At 49.9% G+C, this 21,157-nt stretch overlaps 1 protein-coding gene across 1 annotated transcript in view; it reads left to right on the forward strand.

Annotated features, from left to right (window-relative positions):
* The window catches only part of LOC140430925 (prostatic acid phosphatase-like), a 188,279-nt gene that overhangs the window by 130,069 nt on the left and 37,053 nt on the right, over positions 1–21,157 (forward strand). Inside the window, exon 7 of the mRNA XM_072518735.1 lies at positions 9,719–9,851. Coding sequence (XP_072374836.1) covers positions 9,719–9,851 — 133 coding nt within the window. The remainder of the gene's footprint in view (positions 1–9,718; positions 9,852–21,157) is intronic.

The raw sequence follows: 21,157 nt of genomic DNA on the forward strand, positions 1-21,157 counted from the left end.
AACGGGGAGGTCTCACCTTCGACGTTTTTGGAGGCAATGAAGGCAGTGATTAGAGGGGAGTGATGCACGATCAATGACCACTAAAGCGAGGTTGTAGTCCAACTGAAGGCTTTAATAAGCTAGATGTTTCCCCAGCAGCTCGGGTACAGAATGAGGCTGCTGGGGCGGCACGGGTTCTCATACCCGCTTATCAGGGCGGAACTATCATACACTCAAACCAATAGAAAGCATACAGTTTCCACTAATGGGTGCTTTAGCCTATCAGGTACCGTAATACCTATAATACCACATTCACCCCCTGTTAAAAGAAAGAGTCCGGCAGGGATGGTGGCCAGAAACTACAAAACATAGCAACATGGTATAATTCGTTATGGAGGTACCGTAATACCTCCCTACAGTGTTTAGTAACTATTTACAAGTCTGGTAGCTACGTACATTTGATGGTTTATATTTACCGATTACAGTTAAAATGAAGCAATCAGTCGATCGGGGGCCCTGGTCGTCCTCTGTGATCGTTGGAGCTTCGGTGGTGACTCCGGTGGAGGCTCGGGCATCTGTGACTCCGGGGGCGTGGCCTCGATCTCTGTGGCAGCTTCGTCACCCCAAGACGGCGCTGGTGGAAAAAACGGCTGACCTGGGAAGGGAGCGCCTGCGGGGGGGGGGGGGGGGGGGGGGGCGTCTGTGGGTGGGGGGGGGTCTAGACGGGGGCGGCGGAAGGACCGATCCTCCTGTAAGGTGCTGCGGTGGAGGGAAGGGTGGGACTGGTGGCTGGAATGTGCATGGGGTTCCGGCGGGTGCCAGGTCCCGTAGGGAGACCGTATCTTGTCGGCCGTCGGGCTACGCCACGTAGGCGTACTGGGGGTTAGCATGGAGCAGATGGACCCTCTCGACCAACGGGTCCGACTTGTGCGCCCGCACGTGTTTTCGGAGCAGGATGGGTCCGGGTGCTGCCAGCCAGGTCGTGAGCGAAGTCCCTGAGGAGGACTTTCGAGGGAAGACAAGGAGGCGTTCGTGAGGTGTCTGATTGGTGGCAGAGCAGTGACCGGATGGCGTGGAGGGCATCCGGGAGGACTTCTTACCAGCGGGATACTGGGATGTTCCTGGACCGTAGGGCCAGTAGGACGGTCTTCCAGACCGTTCCGTTCTACCTGCCCGTTACCCCGGGGGTTGTAACTGGTCGTCCTGCTTGAGGCGATGCCCTTGCTGAGCAGGAATTGACGCAGTTCGTCGCTCATAAAGGAGGACCCCCTATCACTGTGTATGTAAGCGGGGAACCTGAACAGTGCAAAGATGCTATGGAGGGCCTTGATGACGGTGGTTGCGGTCATGTCGGGGCAGGGGATGGCGAATGGGAACCGGGAATATTCGTCAATCACATTCAGGAAGTACGTGTTGCGGTCGGTGGAGGGGAGGGGGCCTTTGAAGTCCATGCTGAGGCGTTCAAAGGGACAGGAAGCCTTTATCAGGTGCGCTTTCTCAGGCTGGTCGCAGTGCGGTTTGCACTCCACGCAGATTTGGCAGTCCCTGGTGGCTGTCCTGACCTCCTCGATGGAGTAGGGCAGGTTGCGGGTCATGATGAAGTGGAAAAAGCGTGTGACCCCCGGGTGGCAGAGGTCCTCGTGGAGGGCTCGGAGGGGGTCCACTTGTGCGGTGGCACATGTGCCGCGGGGCAGGGCGTCAGGAGGCTCGTTTAGCTTCCCGGGACGATACAAGATCTCGTAGTTGTAGGTGGAGAGTTCGATCCTCCACCGCAAGATCTTGTCGTTTTTTATCTTGCCCCGCTGTACATTATCAAACATGAATGCCACCGACCGTTGGTCATTGAGGAGAGTGAATCTCCTGCCGGCCAGGTAATGCCTCCAATGTCGCACAGCTTCTACTATGGCCTGGGCCTCCTTTTCGACTGAGGAGTGGCGGATTTCGGAAGCATGGAGGGTACCGGAGAAGAAGGCCAATGGTTTGCCCGCTTGGTTGAGGGTAGCGGCCAGAGCTACGTCGGACGTATCGCTCTCTACCTGGAAGGGGAGGGACTCGTCGATGGCGTGCATCGTGGCCTTTGCAATGTCTGCTTTGATGCGGCTGAAGGCCTGGCGGGCCTCTATCGACGGGGAAAAACAGTGGATTGGATCAGGGGACGGGCCTTGTCCACGTAGTTGGGGACCCACTGAGCGTAGTAGCTAAAAAACCCTCGGCAGCGTTTCAGGGCCTTGGAGCAGTGAGGGAGGGGGAACTCCTTAAGCGGGCGCATGCGTTCAGGGTCGGGGCCTATAACTCCATTTCGCACTACGTAGCCGAGAATGGCTAGACGGTCGGTGCTAAACACGCATTTATCCTTGTATGTAAGGTTAAGGATTTTAGCGGTCTGGAGAAATTTTCGGAGGTTGGTGTCGTGGTCCTGCTGGTCGTGGCCGCAGATGGTGACATTATCGGGATACGTGAATGTTGCCCATAAACCGTACCGGTCAACCATTCGGTCCATCTCGCGCTGGAAGACCGAGACCCCGTTGGTGACACCGAAGGGGACCCTTAAGAAGTGATAGAGCCGCCCATCTGCCTCGAAGGCAGTGTATTTGTGGTCGCTAGTACGGATGGGGAGCTGGTGGTAGGCGGACTTGAGGTCCACCGTGGAGAAGACCTTCTAACGCGCGATTCTGTTCACCAGGTCGGATATGCGGGAGAGAGAGTACGCATCCAGCTGTGTAAACCTGTTGATGGTCTGACTGTAGTCGATGACCATCCTATGCTTTTCCCCGGTCTTTACCACCACTACTTGAGCTCTCCAGGAACTGTTACTGGCTTCACTGACCCCCTTCCCTCAGTAGCCTTTGGACCTCTGACCTAATAAAGATCCGGTCCTGGGCACTGTAACGTTTGCTCCTGGTGGCGACGGGTTTGCAATCCAGGGTGAGGTTCGCAAACAGGGAAGGCGGGTCGACCTTAAGGGTCTCGAGGCCGCAGACAGTAAGGGGGTGTATAGGGCCGCCGAATTGGAAGGTCAGACTTTGAAGGTTACACTGGAAGTCTGAACCCAGGAGTGTAGCCGTGCAGAGGTGGGGAAGGATGTAGACACGGAAGTTTTTGAACTCCCTTCCCTGGACTGTGAGGTTTGCTACACAAAACCCCTTTATCTCCACTGAGTGTGAACCGGTGGCCAGGGAGATTTTTTGATTAACTGGGTGGATGAGGAGAGAACAGCGCCTTACCGTGTCGGGGTGTATGAAGCTCTCCGTGCTCCTAGAGTCAATTAGGCAGGACATCTCGTGACCGTTGATGAATACGGTCGACGTAGCGGTTGAGAGCGTTCGAGGCCGAGACTGATCCAGAGTCACCGAGGCTAGTCGCAGTTCAACTGTTCGGGCAGTGTGTGGTCATCCAAGATGGCGTCTCTCATTGGTCGCACATGGCTGTGGGTGCACAAAATGGCGGCGGTCATCCCTCCAACCTGGCGTCCACGGAACAAGATGGCGGCGCCCGGGGTCCGCACGTGGCCCTGGATATGGAGGTGGTGGCGACCACTGGCCGCACAGGGCCCATAGAGAAGTTTGTGGTTGCGGTCCGCATTCGCCGCTGGAGACCGCGGCAACCTCCCGGGCCTGGAATACCCACGAAATGGCCGTTTTTGCCGCATCTCTTGCAGGTGGATGCGCGGGCCGGGCAGCGCTGGCGGGGGTGCTTGGCCTGCCCGCAAAAGTAGCAGCGGGCCCCTCGCGGTTGCCAGGCCGCCTTGCAGCGCAGGCCTATGGGGGAATCGGGGTCGGCCGCGGAGGGGTTCCACGCTGCCCAGGGGGCTGCCGTGCGGTCGGGAACGTAAGCGCGGGCGTTCCTGGAGGCCACGTCCAGGGAGCCTGCAAGGGTCCGTGCCTCCCTGAGACCCAGGGTGTCCTTTTCTAACAGGCGCTGGCGGATTTGTGACGATAGCATACCTGCCACGAAAGTGTCCCGGACTAAGAGTTCCGTGTGCTCGCTTGCCGAAACGTGCGGGCAGCCGCAGCTTCTGCCCAACACCAGGAGTGCATGGTAGAATTCCTCCAGCAATTTCCCAGGGGTTTGGTGCCCTGTTGCAAGCAGGTGCCGGGCGTAGACCTGGTTTACCGGGCAAATATAGTGTCCTTTTAGCAGCTCTATTGCTGCATCGAAGTCTTCCACTTCCTCGATGAGGGTGTAAATCTCCGGGCTCACCCTTGAGTGCAGGACGTGCAGTTTCTGCTCTCTCGTGGGTGCGTTTTCGGCCGTCTCGAGATACCCTTTACAGCATGCCAGCCAGTGCTTAAAGGTTGCCGCTGAGTTCGCCGCGTGGGGGCTGAGTTGCAGACACTCTGGCTTGATTCAGAGCTCCATCCTTCCTTCTTAAAAAAAACTAGCTTATTAAATTGATGCACAATCAATGACCACTAAAGCGGGGTTGTAGTCCAACTGAAGGCTTTAATAAGCTAGATGTTTCCCCCAGCAGCTCAGGTACAGAATGAGGGCTGCTGGGGCGGCACGGGTTCTTATACCCCGCTTATCAGGACGGAGCTATCATACACTCAAACCAATAGAAAGCATACAGTTTCCACCAATGGTGCTTTAGCCTACCAGGTACCGTAATACCTATAATACCACAGGGAGATCATAGCCTACAAGGCAAGCAGAAATAGGGAAGAGAGGGTTGTTAGGCAACAGCTAGTGGACTCCATTCTGGAAGTCGACAGAAAATACTCCGAGGCCCCGACCGTAGGGCTGTTGGCGGAGAGGAAAAAACTGCAAATGGACTTTAACCTGCTATCCACTAGGAAAGCAGTGTACCAACTCCGCCTGACACGGGGGACCTTCTATGAACATGGAGACAAGACTGGCCACCTATTGGCTCACCAGCTGAGAAAGCAGGCAGCCACGAAGGAAATAGTGCAGGTTAAGGATGGCAGACGCAGACTGGTAACAGAGCCAAAGGAGGTCAATCGGGTATTTGAGACCTTCTACTGGGGACTGTGAACCTCCGAGCCCTCCAACGGGGACACGGGAATGAAACAGTTCCTAAACAGACTGGAACAACCAGTTGTGGGGGAAGACAGACAGGGGAGCTGGAAGCACCAATAGATCTGGGAAAAATCATGGAGAGCATCAGATCCATGCAGGTGAGGAAGGCACCGGCACCCGAAGGGTTCCCGGCGGACCTCTACAAAAAGATCGCACCAGTCCTGGCCCCACACCTAAGGGACATGTTCGCAGACTCACTAGCAAGGAGCTCCCTGCCTCCCACGCAGGCCACAATCTCACTGATACCCAAAAAAGATAAAGACCTGACGGAATGTGGATCATATAGACACCGCCCCCCCCCCCCCCCCCCCCCCCCCTCGGGGAGAGAACACCAGAGGTGATTGTCTCCCTGGACGCAGAAAAGGCCCTCGACAGCGTCGAATGGAACTACCTCCTCGAGGTACTGGAACGGTTTGGGCCAGCAGCGAGATTTACCGCCTGGATGCAGCTCCTGTACAACGCTCTCAAAGCGAGTGTCCGAACTAACACCACCAGCTCTGAATACTTCCAGCTACAAAGAGGAACAAGACAGGCCTGCCCCCTGTCCTTGTTCGTGCTAGCGATCGATCCCCTGGCGATAGCCCTCCAGGTTGCATAAAGCTGGAAGGGAATCTGGAGAGGAGACAGAGAGCACAGAGTTTCACTCTATGCAGATGACCTGCTCCTCTATGTCTCAAAGCCACAGGAGGGACTGAAGGCAATACTGCAAATACTGAAAGAGTTTGGAACCTTCTCGGGCTACGAACTTAACCTGGGCAAAAGCGAGGCATTCCCAGTGAACCCAAAAGGGAGAGGGACAGAGCTGGAGGGGCTCCCGTTTAAAACGGCCGAGAACAGATTCCGTTATCTGGGGATCCAGATAGCCAGAGACTGGACACAGATCCACAAGTGAGCCTGACCAGCCTGGTGGAGGAAGTAAGAAAAGGCCTTCAACAATGGGGCTCACTCCCACTCCCTGGCGGGAGAGTGCAGACGAACAAGATGAACGTACTGCCAAGGTTCCTCTTCCTGTTTGGATCCATTCCGATCTTCATCCCCAAGGCTTTTTCCAACAGGTAGACAGTCTAATCTTGGCGTTTGTGTGGGGGGTAAGAACCCGCAAATTCCCAAACCGACACTGCAAAGAAGAAAAATCAAAGGGGGTTTGGCCTTACCTCACCTACAATACCACCACTGGGCAGCAATGGAAGAAAGAGTGAGGGGATGGGTACAAGAACCCGACACAGATTGGGTACAAATGGCGGAGGCATCCTGTAAAGGAACAACCCTCCGGGCCCTGGCTACAGCAGCACTCCAATCCTCCTCAGCAAGATACACAACGAGCCCAGTGGGAGCAGCCACACTGAGAACGTGGACCCAGCTGAGGCATGTTGCTAACTTTCTCCTTGGTTCAATTGCTCTGTTTTATTACCTTTGCTCTCGAGTCGCCAGGTATCTTTATGATACCGCCACGAGGTTCAAGTCCGAGTAATGATCAATAACCCAGTACACCGATTAGTAAGATTCAAATCAAAGCACATTTATTATACACAATAATCGCTACTCATGCACAAATTCTATGTCTAAGCTACTTCTATAACTAACAGGTCTATACTTAACTTCGGACTGGCCCACCAGGTCAGGAGAACAAATGGCCTTTCGTTCGGGTTCTGAGTCTGCGGGATTAGAAGTTGGTACAGATTGGTAGCTAGTAGCGCCTATCTCGTAGCGAGCGTTGAATTAAGACTTACTTTGTTGGGGATCACTGCACCGGTCACGGTCAATGTTGGTTCGTGTTGCTGGGTAACCCGGGCAGGACGCAGAGGTGAAGAGAGCTGAAGAAAGAGCGATTTGAACTTAGGGCTTAACTCTTACAGTCCCCAGGGGCTTCCCACCTTTCGGGGCGGACCCTGTACCTGGTCTCAAGTGATTGGGCTTTGTCCCAATCGCTTGGTTCGATTTCTCCAATACTGGAGCGGTTCCCTGATCGATGGGCGGTCTTCAGGTGCTCATTCACCTCCTTTGTGTTGGCTCCTGCTGGCGCCGAGGAGTCTGGCTTTGCTTTGTGTGTCCAAAATGTTACTTATTGTTCCCGGGGAACAATCCGTATGCAGATGGCTGCTATATTGTTATGCTGATGGTCGCTGGTATTGATGTTGTCTGGCCTTTGTAGAGGTAAATACACAGCAAACCTGCAGCTGCTGGTTTCTGTCTATGTTGGCTGACTTTCCCATCAGCCTTTGCCCGTTCGCCATTTTAAATCAGGAGTTGGCCAATTTAGGTGGCTTCGGGAGAACCAAAACGTCACCCATGGCCCCTATCTGCGGCAATCACAGATTCCCCCCAGCCGTACTAGATATCATCTTCAAAAGATGGAGGAGGGACGGGGGCACACTGACGGTCGGGAATTTTACGTAGGGCACAGACTGGCTACACTGAACAAACTGACGAGGAACTGGAAACTTGCAAAAGGACAGGAATTGAAACACCTCCAAATAAAACACTTCCTCTGCAACGAGACAGTAGGGTACCCCGGGGCCCCAGAAACACGCCATTAGAGGACCTGATAGGCACAAGCAGCGAGAAGGGGCTATGTTGGAAAATATACGGACAGCTACTGGACAGCCCGAACACCACTGGACGAGACCAGATAAAAATGGGAGGACGAACTGGGGACAGAGGTAGGGTGGGGACTCTGGAGCGCGAAGTACTGAGCAGGGTGAACTCCACCTCCTCTTGCGCAAGGCCTAATGCAGCTCAAAGTGGTGCACAGAGCGCACCTGACCAGAACCCAAATGAGCAGGTTCTTCCCCGAGGTGGAGGATAAATGTGAACGGTGCCAGAGGGGCCTGGCCAACCACACCCACATGTTTTGGGCTTGTCCCAAACTTGCTGAGTTCTGGACAGCCTTCTCCGAGGCAATGTCCAAGGTTGTGGGCATGAGGGTGAAGCCATGCCCAATAGTGGCAATTTTCGGGGTATCGGAGCAGCCAGGGTTTCACATGGGGAAGGGGGCCAACCCCCTTGCTTTCGCTTCCCTAATCGCACGCCGGAAAATCCTGCTCGGCTGGCGATCAGCTTAACCACTCACAGCTGCAGACTGGCTCGCTGACCTCTCGGAATTTCTCCACCTAGAGAAGATTAAATATGCCATCTGAGGGTCAGAGGAAGACCTCCTAGATACATGGGGGCAGTTCGTCGGCCTGTTCCAAAACCTGTTCGAGGCCAGCAGCGAGGAGTAAGCTAAGAATAAAAACAAACACGATAGCTGAGGAGCCAAAGGACTGCGCAACCTGGGGGAACCACACGAGAAGCGGAAGGGTGCTGAATCCAAAGTGGGGGAGGCGGAGGAGTGAGGGGGGCAGGGAAGGTGGGGGGGAATTATAGACCGATCCAGAGGGCAACGAAAGGTACACAGAGTTAGTTAAATGAAGGACAAAATAAACCTCTGTACAATAAATAAATTAGCACGGGCAAGAAAATGTAATGTATACACACAACTGTTGATAAATGAGAGAAAAGCCAATAAAAAGATTTTTAAAAAGAAAATCTAGGTCCATTCACAACTAATAATTAGGATTATATAATGCATTCCAAATGAGTATAGTTACCAATCATAATCAAAGCACCTATATAGTATAGTATCACCTGGCAGGTAGGTGTCTCTACTTATCTGCAAGCTTTCAGACAGTTATTAGATTAACTATACCCCTGAGCTGTAGCCCCCTGACTCCCTTCCATTGGGTTGGGTAGATACGGCCTATGTGTTCTATGATGATCAGCTGCCTGGTATCAATTAACTTTGTGGGTGCAGACATCCTTGCCGAAGCCACATGCCCTTGGGAGTTTTATCTTTTGCCTTAAGCAGCGGCTTGTCTATGGAAAGCTGCTAGCTTCTGCAAGCAGGAACTCATGTTAACCCTTAAGTTTTATTTAAACCTGGTATATAGGTCTTATACCTAAATCTACCTCTTCACAATGTATCAACGATAGCATGCTTTGGCAATTACATTGTTAAGCTAACTGCCTGATTAAAGACAGGGGATGGTTCTTCGCTCAATGCCCAAAAGAATATAAATGGACACAGTTGGAACTGTTGGTGTTGGGGGAACCATAAAGAGTTTGTATCTCTACTGAGTTGTCAGTGGAATAAACTTACTGAAGGCCAAAGACAAGCTGCTGTATTACTCCTCCATCAAATACAAACTGGTATCAACAGGGTTGGATGTAAAGTGGGTAGGTGTGTTTAAGGTGAGGCATGGGGTCTTTTGTTTTGGTGGATATTCTGAGACAGTTTGACTGCAGGTTATCCTTAAAGCTCAGCAGGGCGGCACAGTGGTTAGCACTGCTGCCCCACGGCGCCCAGGACCCGGGTTCGATCCTGACCCCGGGTCACTATCTTTGTGGAGTTTGCACATTCTCCCCATGTCTGAGTGGATCTCACCCCCACAATCCAAAAAGATTAGCAGAGTAGGTGGATTGAGCACGCTAAATTGCCCCTTAATTGGAAAAAAGAATTGAGTACTCTCAATGTATTTTAAAAATCATTAAAACTCAGCTCGAGTCCATGCTCAGCAGCCAGCCCTCGAGGGTAACTGCACAGCTGTGAGACTCCAAAGACCTGCCGGGTACTGAGACCAACTGGGTGTAGCTGGATGAGCCCTTGTGTCCCTGGGAAGATCCTGATCAATTACTAACTTGTTCTTCCATCTTATTTGAACAGCAAGTTCACAACTTCTCTCTGCCATCGTGGGTGACACCAGATGAGATGGAACATATGAGACAACTGAAGGAATTTGTCATCAAGTCTGACTATGGACTCTACAAGCCAAAGGAGAAATCACGGCTCCAAGGGGGTGAGTGTAGGCTGATGGTTTGGGCTGGGCCTGAGGAGATGAAGGGGCGGGGTGCTGAAAGATGAAAGAAGACTATTCCCACAGTGTTTGTAACATGTGTTTGGTCCAACCTCGCTCAGCAGCACCCAGTTCTCATCTCCTGGTGCTAATGCTGACACTCCAGATCTGAAGTATCTGGTTTTTCAGCTTCACAACTGTCGCCACATGGCAACAATGGCATTGTTCATGAAAATGGAGTTTGCACATTCTCCCCATGTCTGCATGGGTCTCACCTTCACAACCCATAGATGTGCAGGGTAGGTGTATTGGCCACGCTAGTTGCCCCTTAATTGGAAAAAAAAATTGGGTACTGTAAATTTATTTTTTAAAATGTAGTAGCTAGCTCCTTTAATTGGGGGAGGGGGGGGGGGCATCCCTCAGAAGGATCACGTGACCCAATCGTCCACAAGTGTGGGGATCTAATATGGGCAATACGGTAGCACAAGTGGTTAGCACTGTATCTTCACAGCGCCAGGGTCCCAGGTTAGATTGCCCGCTTGGTCACTGTTTGTGCGGAGTCTGCACGTTCTCCCCGTGTCTGCGTGAGTTTCCTCTGGGTGCTCCGGTTTCCTCCCACAATCCAAAGATGTGCAGGTTAGGTGGATTGGCCATGCTAAATTGCCCTTAGTGAACCCCCAAAAAAAGGTTAGGAGGGGTTATTGGGTTACGGGGATCGGGTGGAAGTGAGGGCTTAAGTGGGTCAGTGCAGACTCGATGGGCCGAATGGCCTCCTGCATTGTATGTTCTATCGCAGTGCAAAGTATGAGCTTTTGCAGCCTTTTCTTTGGGGTGATCTGATTGCTGAGAATGAAGACATTGATTTATAGTGCTCTTTATATAGTTGGTATTGACAATAAACCTTCATTGTTAGTTAGCTAATTGGCGGTCACCAATTATTGCATTTACTACCTTGGTGACTAGGAAAACAACAGCAACTGATTGCAACAAAGAATTTTGAAGGAAAGTTTGGTTGCAAGAGTTGCATAACCAGTCCAATCGAGTCGAGACTGCAAAAGGGCAAAAAGTAGCCGTGTCTCTCTTCGGAAAATTAGAAGCTTTCGATGTTGCTCCAGAAGACAAAGTACAGTATGTAGAGCACCTGTAATATTTTTTTCTGTGCTAATGAAATGGAGAGGGGAGGATAAGAAGAAAATTATATTGCTGACTGCATGTGGGGCCCAGATGTAGAACTTGATCCAAAGTTTAACATCTCCAGATGCTCCTGACACTGAAACATGTGCAAAGCTCATTGAGTTAGCAAAGGTGTATTACCACCCAAAGCCCTTAATAATCTTACAAAGATACAAATTTAACTCCTTGGGGAGAAGCCCAGGGGCGACTATTGCAGCCTTTGTAGCAAGGCTAAGACAAATCGTGGAGCAATGAGATTTTGGGGCGGCATAGAATGACATGTTAAGGGACCGATTGGTCTGCGATGTAAACAATGCAGAGAAAAATGTTAGCTAAATCAGAGTTAACTTTTTAAAAGGTGCTGGAAATGGCACCAGTAGTAGAAAGCGTCGAGAAGGACGGCCAGGAGTTGCAAAGTGCATAGAGTGATGAAGTCCGCCAGTTAGATCAGGAAGCTGAAAGCAGAAGTGGTGCGCCAGTGCAGGGTGGCATGTGGCACAGTGGTTAACACTGGGACTGCGGCGCTGAGGACCTGGGTTCAAATCAAAGCCTGGGTCACTATCCGTGTGAAGTTTGCACATTCTCCCCATGTCTGCGTGGGTTTCACCCCCACAACCCAAAGATATGCAGGTTAGGTGGATTGGTAATGCTAAATTGCCCCTTAATTGGAAAAAAAATAATTGGGTACTCTAAATTTAAAAAAAAACATTAAAAAACAAAGGAGTGGTGCCAGAAGTGAAGGTGCTGGTTTAAGTAGAGAGAATAACATAGAAGTTGGAAGAACAATAAAGCATGGGGGATTTAAACAACAGACGAGGAATAATACCGAGTGCTATCGGTGCGGGGGAGGTTGCTCCCCAGAAATTTGTAGATTTAGAGCAGCAGAGTGCTTCATGTGTGGGGGGGTGGAAAAACACTTGAGGCACAGGTGTAAAAACAAGCAGGGCCTACCCAGTACCTGCAGAGTAAATAATCCAGTCCCAGTGTGTAGTATGGAGGATGGCCCAGCGTGTGAATGTAATGTTTTGTCCCTGAATAATGTGAAATTGGGAAAGATAGCCCACATCACATCGATATTGTTAGTGAAAGGCCAGCTACTTAAAATGGAAGTAGATGTGGAGCATCAGCTACTGTTGTGAGCGAACAGATCTACCAAATCTCCAAGAAAAGGTTCTCCGAGGATGAAGAGCACTGCAGCTGGACTGGCTACACATACCAGAGAGGACATAAAAATAGACAGGACAACCATAACTCCAGTGAGCTATAGACAGCAGTCTGCACAGCTACCATCGATAGTGGTGCTGAACCAAGGATCAAGTTTAATAGAACAAAGAACAATACAGCACATGAACAGGCCCTTTGGCCCTCCAAGCCTGTACCGGTCATGATACCGCCCTTTGCCAAAACCCTCAGCACTTCCTTGTGCCGTATCCCTCTATACCCATCCTGTCTATGTATTTGTCGAGATGCCTTTTGAACGCCGTTAATGTATCTGCTTTAACAACCTCCCCTAGCAACAGGTACCAGGCACTAACCACCATCTGTGTAAAAAACCTGCCTCGCACATCTCCTCTAAACTTTGCCCCACGGACCGTAAATCTATGACCCCCTGGTGACTGAGCCCTCCACTTTGTGAAAGAGTGCCTGCCCATCCACTCTATCCATGTTCCTTATAATCTTGTAGACTTATATCAGGTCACCCCATAACCACCGTCTTTCTAATGAAAACAGTCCGAGTCTATTCAGCCTCTACACATAGCCTAACACCCTCAGACCAGGCAACAACCTGGTGAACCTCCTCTGCACCCTCTCTAAAGCCTCCACATCCTTCTGGTAGTATGGTGACCAGAATTGTGCACAATATTCCAAGTGCAGCCTTACTAATGTTCTATACAACTGTAGCATGACTTGCCAGTTTTTATAGTCAGTGCCCCGTCCAATGAAGGCAAGCATTCCGTATGCTTCCTTGACTACCTTGTCCACTTGTGTTGCCATTTTCAAAGATCTGTGGACCTGCATGCCCAGATCTCTCTGACTTTCTATATTCCTAAGTGTTTTGCCATTTACGGTATATTTCTCCTCTGTTAGACCTACCAAAATGCATTACCTCACATTTGTCCGGATTAAACTCCATTTGCCATTTCTTTTCCCAAGTCTCCAACCTGTGTATGTCCTGCTGTATCCTCTGACAGTCCTCAACACTATCTGCCACTCCACCAACCTTGGTGTCATCCGTGAACTTACTAATTAGACCAGCTACATTTTCCTCCAAATCGTTTTTGTATACTACAAACAACAGAGGGCCCAGCACAGATCCCGGTGGAACTCCACTAGTCACAACCTTCCATTCAGAAAAGCACCCTTCCATTGCTACTCTCTGCCTTCTGTGACCTAGCCAGTCCTGTATCCATCTTACCACCTCACCTCTGATCCCGTGTGACTTCACCTTTTGTACCAGTCTGCCAAGAGGCAACTTGTCAAAGGCTTTACTGAAGTCCATGTAAAGAACATCCACTGCCCTGTGGGGGGAGTGATTGGCCCCAAGAGATAAAGGTGAACTGGCTGGACATGTTTGAAGTAAAGGAAGGGGGCCTGCATGAAGTCATAAAAAAACCAAGGTGTGATCCAGGCGGAAATGGGGAAAGATCGAAGGATTGCAAGCAAAATCCCGCGTGGATCCATAAACAGTTCCGAGATTGAAAATTGCGGATCGCAAGGAAAAGATAAACTTTAAGTTTTTAACAAGAAAAAACGGCGAAGTTAAAATGGCGCCTGAAGTTAAAACTGCGCATGCGCAGTTGAAAACAGACGTTTTGGACTCCGATCGTTCTGCGCATGCGCAAGCCGCGCAAGCGCAATTGGAAAAAATAAGACGTTTTAGGCGCGGATCGTTCTGCTCATGCGCAAGTAGCGCATGCGCAGTTAGAAGAAGATCGAACACCGTTCGACGATGGATCTACGCATGCGCAAGCCGTGCATGCACAGTTTACGAAAAAGCGCACAGTAAAGGAAAATCTATATGCGCATGCGCAATCGATTCCTACGCTTTACGTCACAAGCGTCATGGCGTCAGAAGACTCAGACCACGCCCACTTAAAGGGGAAATGCCCGAAAATGAAAAATAAGAATTTTAAAGCTACAAAACCCAATTTTCTCACCTCGAAAGACAGAACAATGCCTGAACTTCTCCCAGCAGTTGAAAATAACTTTCGCCACCCAAATTGAAGAGCACAATGACAAATCCGAAACCAAAGAAGATGATTTGTTCATTGAACATGAAGAGAAGAATAACAAATCTGAAACAAGAAAAGATGATTTGTTTATCGAAAAATACTACTCTGACATGGCTGAGTTATTCGGATATGCTAATCATAGCATTAGCAACACAGTTGCAAAGCTCAACACGACTCTATTGATGGTAGATGAATCCAATACCATGATGCAATGGCAGATCGTCGATACATTGGATGACAGCAACCTGTCAAATACCCAATAAGAACACAACGCCACATAGAGTGCTGACTGATTCTATTGAGAGAGCACAGATCGACTCCACAGAGAGAACACTGCACGACTCCACACAGAGAACGATGAAAGACTCCACAGAGAGAGCGACGCAAGCCTCCACAGAGTGCTTGTTGACAGACTCCAAAATGGAAGCAATTAAAGACTCCACAGCGAACGTCATGCATGATCAAGATCATGAAGATCTATCCACCTCACGTGAACAAGAAAAAGAAGACTATGAAAGTCTACCCAGCACACACAACCAACAAGAAGACAAAAGCAAATTACTGTGGATGCTGGAATCTGAAGCGAAAGAGTAAATGCTGGAAAATCTCAGCAGGTCTGGCAGCATCTGTAGGGAGAGAAAAGAGCTAACGTTTTGAGTCCGATGACTTTGACAAAGAGTCATCGGACTCTAAACGTTAATTCTTTTCTCTCCCTCCAGATGCTGCTAGACCTGCTGAGATTTTCCAGCATTTTCTCTTTTGCAACATGAAGATAATGTAAGTCTACTCACTGTATGTGAGACAAGTGACAATGTGATCACAGTTGACATACAAGATGTGCAAGATCACAGCGAGACTGACAGATCTCAGCTTGTCTGTGCAGAAGCACTCAACAATCAAAGTAAAATTACTCATGAGTCCAGTGAGACCACGTCAATTGAAACCTCATCTACTCTAAATTAACCACAAGAAAATGAAATGTTGAAGATTTTGACTCCAGAAGAGGGGCACCAGGAAACCAAAGATGATTCAGATCAACCAGAAATGACTCCGGAAGAGGAACACCAAGGAACCAAAGAAGAAGAATCAAATCCATCACAAATGACTGATGTCATCAAGATCAATGAAACATCAGATACCACAAAGGACACTGACACCAGTAACTTGGAGAATGACTCAAATTATCCACATGGAACAGTCATTGAGCGCAGCAAGAACAACAAAAACCACAAGAAGCACAACAGAAACAAGAACAACAACAGTAGCAACAAGAAGCACAACAAAAACTACCAGCACATCAACAAAAACTACAAGAACAACAACAACAAGCATAACAAAGACAACAACAGCAACAACAAGCATGACAAAATCAACCAGTACAACAACAAAAACAGAAACCACAAGCATCACAAAAACGCCAAGAAGAACAACAACGAAAACAACAAAGCCAGAAACAACTGAAACACCAACAATGAAACAACAACCTGTACAACTCTGCACATGAAGGACAATGCAACAGCACACTCCAAAACAATGACAAGAGTACAAACATACCATGACAATGACAACGAATCTCACAAATTCACATTTGCTCCAGAACAAACAAGCACACCAGCTTTCAAGGCAGATGACACACTAAATTGATACCACAAGCACAGAAAAAAGTCCACGTCAGTTAACATCAGTGGTTTGACCATTCAAACACCTAGTGATGGCTTGTTGGTTACTTAAACACAAGAACACTGACAACATTCACAAAGAAATTACAATATCCACATCACCACCTCAACCAAAGAAGAAGAAAAAAAATTCAACCGAATAAATTCATTAAGTTGGACTCAGAATTGTTTTTATTAAGATTGGACTCATAAGTATTAATTGGCTTTGTATAATCATCAGTATCATTACAACCTGTACACATCATCACTTATCTGCTTGTTTTGCACAATTTTCTTTAACAAAGTACAGAAAATATATAAAAAGAAAAAGGGGGATGTAGTGGTATGCGTCACTGTATATACACAAGTGGTTAATGTAAATACACTACAACTAAGTAACCACGAGAGGGAGCACCAGAAATGTATATAATGGACAGACAGGAAGTCAGAGGCACTCTTCACAGGAACGGCAGCTGGTGAGCAGGACACAGACAGGCAGCTCAGATGTAACATAGTATAAGCGCTGGAGAGAGAACAAACTCACAAAATAAAGCATCTACTTCAACTAAGACCACAAGCTTTATTCAGACACAAGGAATAATACAGATTTAGTGAAAGAAAACTGAGGTATATGATCTGGATTAGCCCTTAATGTGTCCCCAGCTATTGTCGCACTCAAATAATGCTTAATATGCCTTTTACCTTTATCATCTATTGCTCACTCGAAAACCAATTTCTATCAGGGTGGTCAACTATTATGGATGGTTCCTCCAGTCCTCATACTGACCAGTCTCTGGGAGATTCTGGTTTCACAGTAACTGTCCCCACACTGACCAGTCTCTGGGAGACTCTGGTTTCACAGTAACTGTTCCCACACTGACCAATCTCTGGGAGGATCGGGTTTCATAGTAACGGTCCCCACACTGACCAGTTTGTGGGCGGGTTGGGTTTCAACATAACTGTTAAGAGGTTAAGAGGTGACTTAATTGAGGCATACAAGATGATCAGAGGATTGGATAGGGTGTACAGTGAGAGCCTTTTTCCTCGGATGGTGATGTCCTGCACGAGGGGACATACCTTTAAATTGAGGGGAGATAGATATAAGACAGATGTCAGAGGTAGGTTCTTTACTCAGAGAGTAGTAAGGGCGTGGAATGCCCTGCCTGCAACAGTAGTGGACTCACCAACACTAAGGGCATTCAAATGGTCATTGGATAGACATATGGACAATAAGGGAATAGTGTAGATGGGCTTTAGAGTGGTTTCACAGGTCGGCGCAACATCGAGGGCCGAAGGGCCTGTACTTCGCTGTAATGTTATATGTCCCCACACTGACCAGTCTCTGGGAGGGTCGGGTTTCAAAGTAACTGTCCGCACACTGACCAGTCTCTGGGAGGGTCAGGTTTCACAGTAACTGTCCTCACACTGACCAGTGTCTGGGAGAGTCAGTTTCACAGTAACTGTCCCGACACTGACTAGTCTCTGGGAGATTCTGGTTTCACAGTAACTGTCCCCACACTGACCAGTCTCTGGGACACCATAAGATCACTCGGCCCAACGACTTTGCTCCGCCATTCAATGGCTAGTATTTTCCTTATCCCCATAACCCCTGATCCCCTTAATAATCAGGAACCTATCTATATCTGACTTAAAGGCACTCAGTGACTTGGCCTCCACAGCCTTCTGCGGCAAAGAGATTCACCATCCTCTGGCTGAAGAAATTCCTCCTCATCTCTGTTTTAAAGAATCGTCCCTTTAGTCTGAGATGGTGTCCTCCGCTTCTAGTTTCTCCTACGAGTGGAAACATTCTCTCCACATCCATTCTCTCCGGGCCTCATGGTATCCTGTAAGTTTCAATAAGATTCCCCCTCATCCATCTAAACTCCAACAAGTACAGACCCAGAGTCCTCAAGTGTTCCTCATACGAGAAGCTCTTCATTCCAGGGATCATTCTTGTGAATCTCCTTTGGACCTTTCCAAGGCCAGCACATCCTTCCTTAGATACGGGGCCCAAAACTGCTCACAATACTCCAAATGGGGTCTGACCAGATCCTTAAACAGCCTCAGAAGTACATCCCTGGTCTTGTATTCTAGCCCTCTCGACATAAATGCTAACATTGCATTTGCCTTCCTAACTGCCGACTGAACCTGCACGTTAATCTGAAGAGAATCTTGAACAAGGACTCGTAAGTCCTTTTGTGTTCTGATTTCCTAAGCATCTTCCCATTTAGAAAATAGTCTATGCCTCCATTTCTCCTTCCAAAGTGCATAACCTCACACTATTCCACATTGTATTCCATCTGCCACTTCTTTGGCCACTCTCCTAGCCTGTCCAAGTCCTTCTACAGCCCCCCTGCTTCCTCAATACTACTGTCCCTCTCAGATCTTTGTATTATCTGCAAACTTAGCAACAGTGCCTTCAGTTCTTTCTTCCAGATCACTAACGTATATTGTGAAAAGTTGTGATCCCACCATAGACCCCTGAGGCACACCATTAGTCACTGGCTGCCATCCTGAAAAAGACCCCTTTATCCCCACTCTGCCTTCTGCCAGTCAGCCAATCCTCTATCCATGCCAGGATGTTGCCCTGAACACCATGGGCTCTTAACTTATTTAACAATCTCCTATGCAGCACCTTGTCAAAGGCCTTCTGGAAATCTAAATGAATCACATCCACTGGTTCTCCTTTGTTACTTCCTCAAAGAACTCGAGTAACAGATTTGTCAGACATGACCTCCCCTTAACGAAGCCGTGCTGACTCAGTCCTATTTTACCATGCACTTCCAAGGGAGGGTCGAGTTTCGCTGTAACTGTCCCCACACTGACTAGTCTCTGGGAGGGCCGGATTTCACAGGAACTGTCCCCACACTGACCAGTCTCTGGGAGACCCGGGTTTCACAGTAACCGTCCCCACACTGACCAGTCTCTGGGAGACTCGGGTTTCACAGTAACTGTCCCCACACTGACCAGTCTCTGGGAGACTCGGGTTTCACAGTAACTGTCCCCACACTGACCAGTCTCTGGGAGACTCGGGTTTCACAGTAACTGTCCCCACACTGACCAGTCTCTGGGGGGTTGGGTTTCACAGTAACTGTCCCCACACTGACCAGTCTCTGGGAGACTCGGGTTTCACAGTAACTGTCCCCACACTGACCAGTCTCTGGGAGGGCCGGATTTCACAGTAACTGTCCCCACACTGACCAGTCTCTGGGAGACTCGGGTTTCACAGTAACTGTCCCCACACTGACCAGTCTCTGGGAGACCCGGGTTTCACAGTTACTGTCCCCACACTGACCAGTCTCTGGGAGACTCGGGTTTCACAGTAACTGTCCCCACACTGACCAGTCTCTGGGAGGGCCGGATTTCACAGTAACTGTCCCCACACTGACCAGTCTCTGGGAGACTCGGGTTTCACAGTAACTGTCCCCACACTGACCAGTGTCTGGGAGGGTCCGGTTTCACAGTAACTGTCCCCACACTGACCAGTGTCTGGGAGGGCCGGATTTCACAGTAACTGTCCCCACACTGACCAGTCTCTGGGGGTTGGGTTTCACAGTAACTGTCCCCACACTGACCAGTCTCTGGGGGTTGGGTTTCACAGTAACTGTCCCCACACTGACCAGTCTCTGGGGGGTTGGGTTTCACAGTAACTGTCCCCACACTGACCAGTCTCTGGGAGACCCGGGTTTTACAGTAACTGTCCCCACACTGACCAGTCTCTGGGAGACTCGGGTTTCACAGTAACTGTCCCCACACTGACCAGTCTCTGGGAGACTCGGGTTTCACAGCAACTGTCCCCACACTGACCAGTCTCTGGGGGGTCGGGTTTCACAGTAACTGTCCCCACACTGACCAGTCTCTGGGAGACTCTGGTTTCACAGTAACTGTCCCCACACTGACCAATCTCTGGGAGGGTCGGGTTTCACAGGAACTGTCCCCACACTGACCAGTCTCTGGGGGGTTGGGTTTCACAGTAACTGTCCCCACACTGACCAGTCTCTGGGAGACTCTGGTTTCACAGTAACTGTCCCCACACTGACCAGTCTCTGGGAGGGTCGGGTTTCACAGGAACTGTCCCCACACTGACCAGTCTCTGGGGGGTTGGGTTTCACAGTAACTGTCCCCACACTGACCAGTCTCTGGGAGACCCGGGTTTCACAGTAACTGTCCCCACACTGACCAGTCTCTGGGGGGTCGGGTTTCACAGTAACTGTCCCCACACTGACCAGTCTCTGGGAGGGTCGGGTTTCACAGTAACTGTCCCACACTGACCAGTCTCTGGGAGGCTCTGGTTTCACAGTAACTGTCCCCACACTGACCAATCTCTGGGAGGGTCGGGTTTCACAGGAACTGTCCCACACTGACCAGTCTCTGGGGGGTCGGGTTTCACAGTAACTGTCCCCACACTGACCAATCTCTGGGAGGGTCGGGTTTCACAGTAACTGTCCCACACTGACCAGTCTCTGGGAGGCTCTGGTTTCACAGTAACTGTCCCCACACTGACCAATCTCTGGGAGGGTCGGGTTTCACAGGAACTGTCCCCACACTGACCAGTGTCTGGGAGGGTCGGGTTTCACAGGAACTGTCCCCACACTGACCAGTCTCTGGGAGACCCGGGTTTCACAGTAACTGTCCCCATACTGACCAGTCTCTGGGAGGCTCTGGTTTCACAGTAACTGTCCCCACACTGACCAGTGTCTGGGAGGGTCGGGTTTCACAGTAACTGTCCCCACACTGACCAATCTCTGGGAGGGTCGGGTTTCACAGTAACTGTCCCACACTGACCAGTCTCTGGGAGGGTCCGGTTTCACAGTAACTGTCCCCACACTGACCAGTGTCTGGGAGGGTCGGGTTTCACAGGAACTGTCCCCACACTGACCAAACTCTGGGAGGGTCGGGTTTCACAGGAACTGTCCCCACACTGACCAGTCTCTGGGAGGGTCGGGTTTCACAGTAACTGTCCCCACACTGACCAAACTCTGGGAGGGTCGGGTTTCACAGGAACTGTCCCCACACTGACCAGTCTCTGGGAGACTCTGGTTTCACAGTAACTGTCCCACACTGACCAGTGTCTGGGAGGGCCGGATTTCACAGTAACTGTCCCCACACTGACCAGTGTCTGGGAGGGCCGGATTTCACAGTAACTGTCCCCACACTGACCAGTCTCTGGGAGACTCTGGTTTCACAGTAACTGTCCCACACTGACCAGTGTCTGGGAGGGCCGGATTTCACAGTAACTGTCCCC

The sequence above is a fragment of the Scyliorhinus torazame genome, chromosome 10 (assembly GCF_047496885.1).
Source record: "Scyliorhinus torazame isolate Kashiwa2021f chromosome 10, sScyTor2.1, whole genome shotgun sequence".
Classification (NCBI taxonomy): Eukaryota; Metazoa; Chordata; class Chondrichthyes; order Carcharhiniformes; family Scyliorhinidae; genus Scyliorhinus; species Scyliorhinus torazame.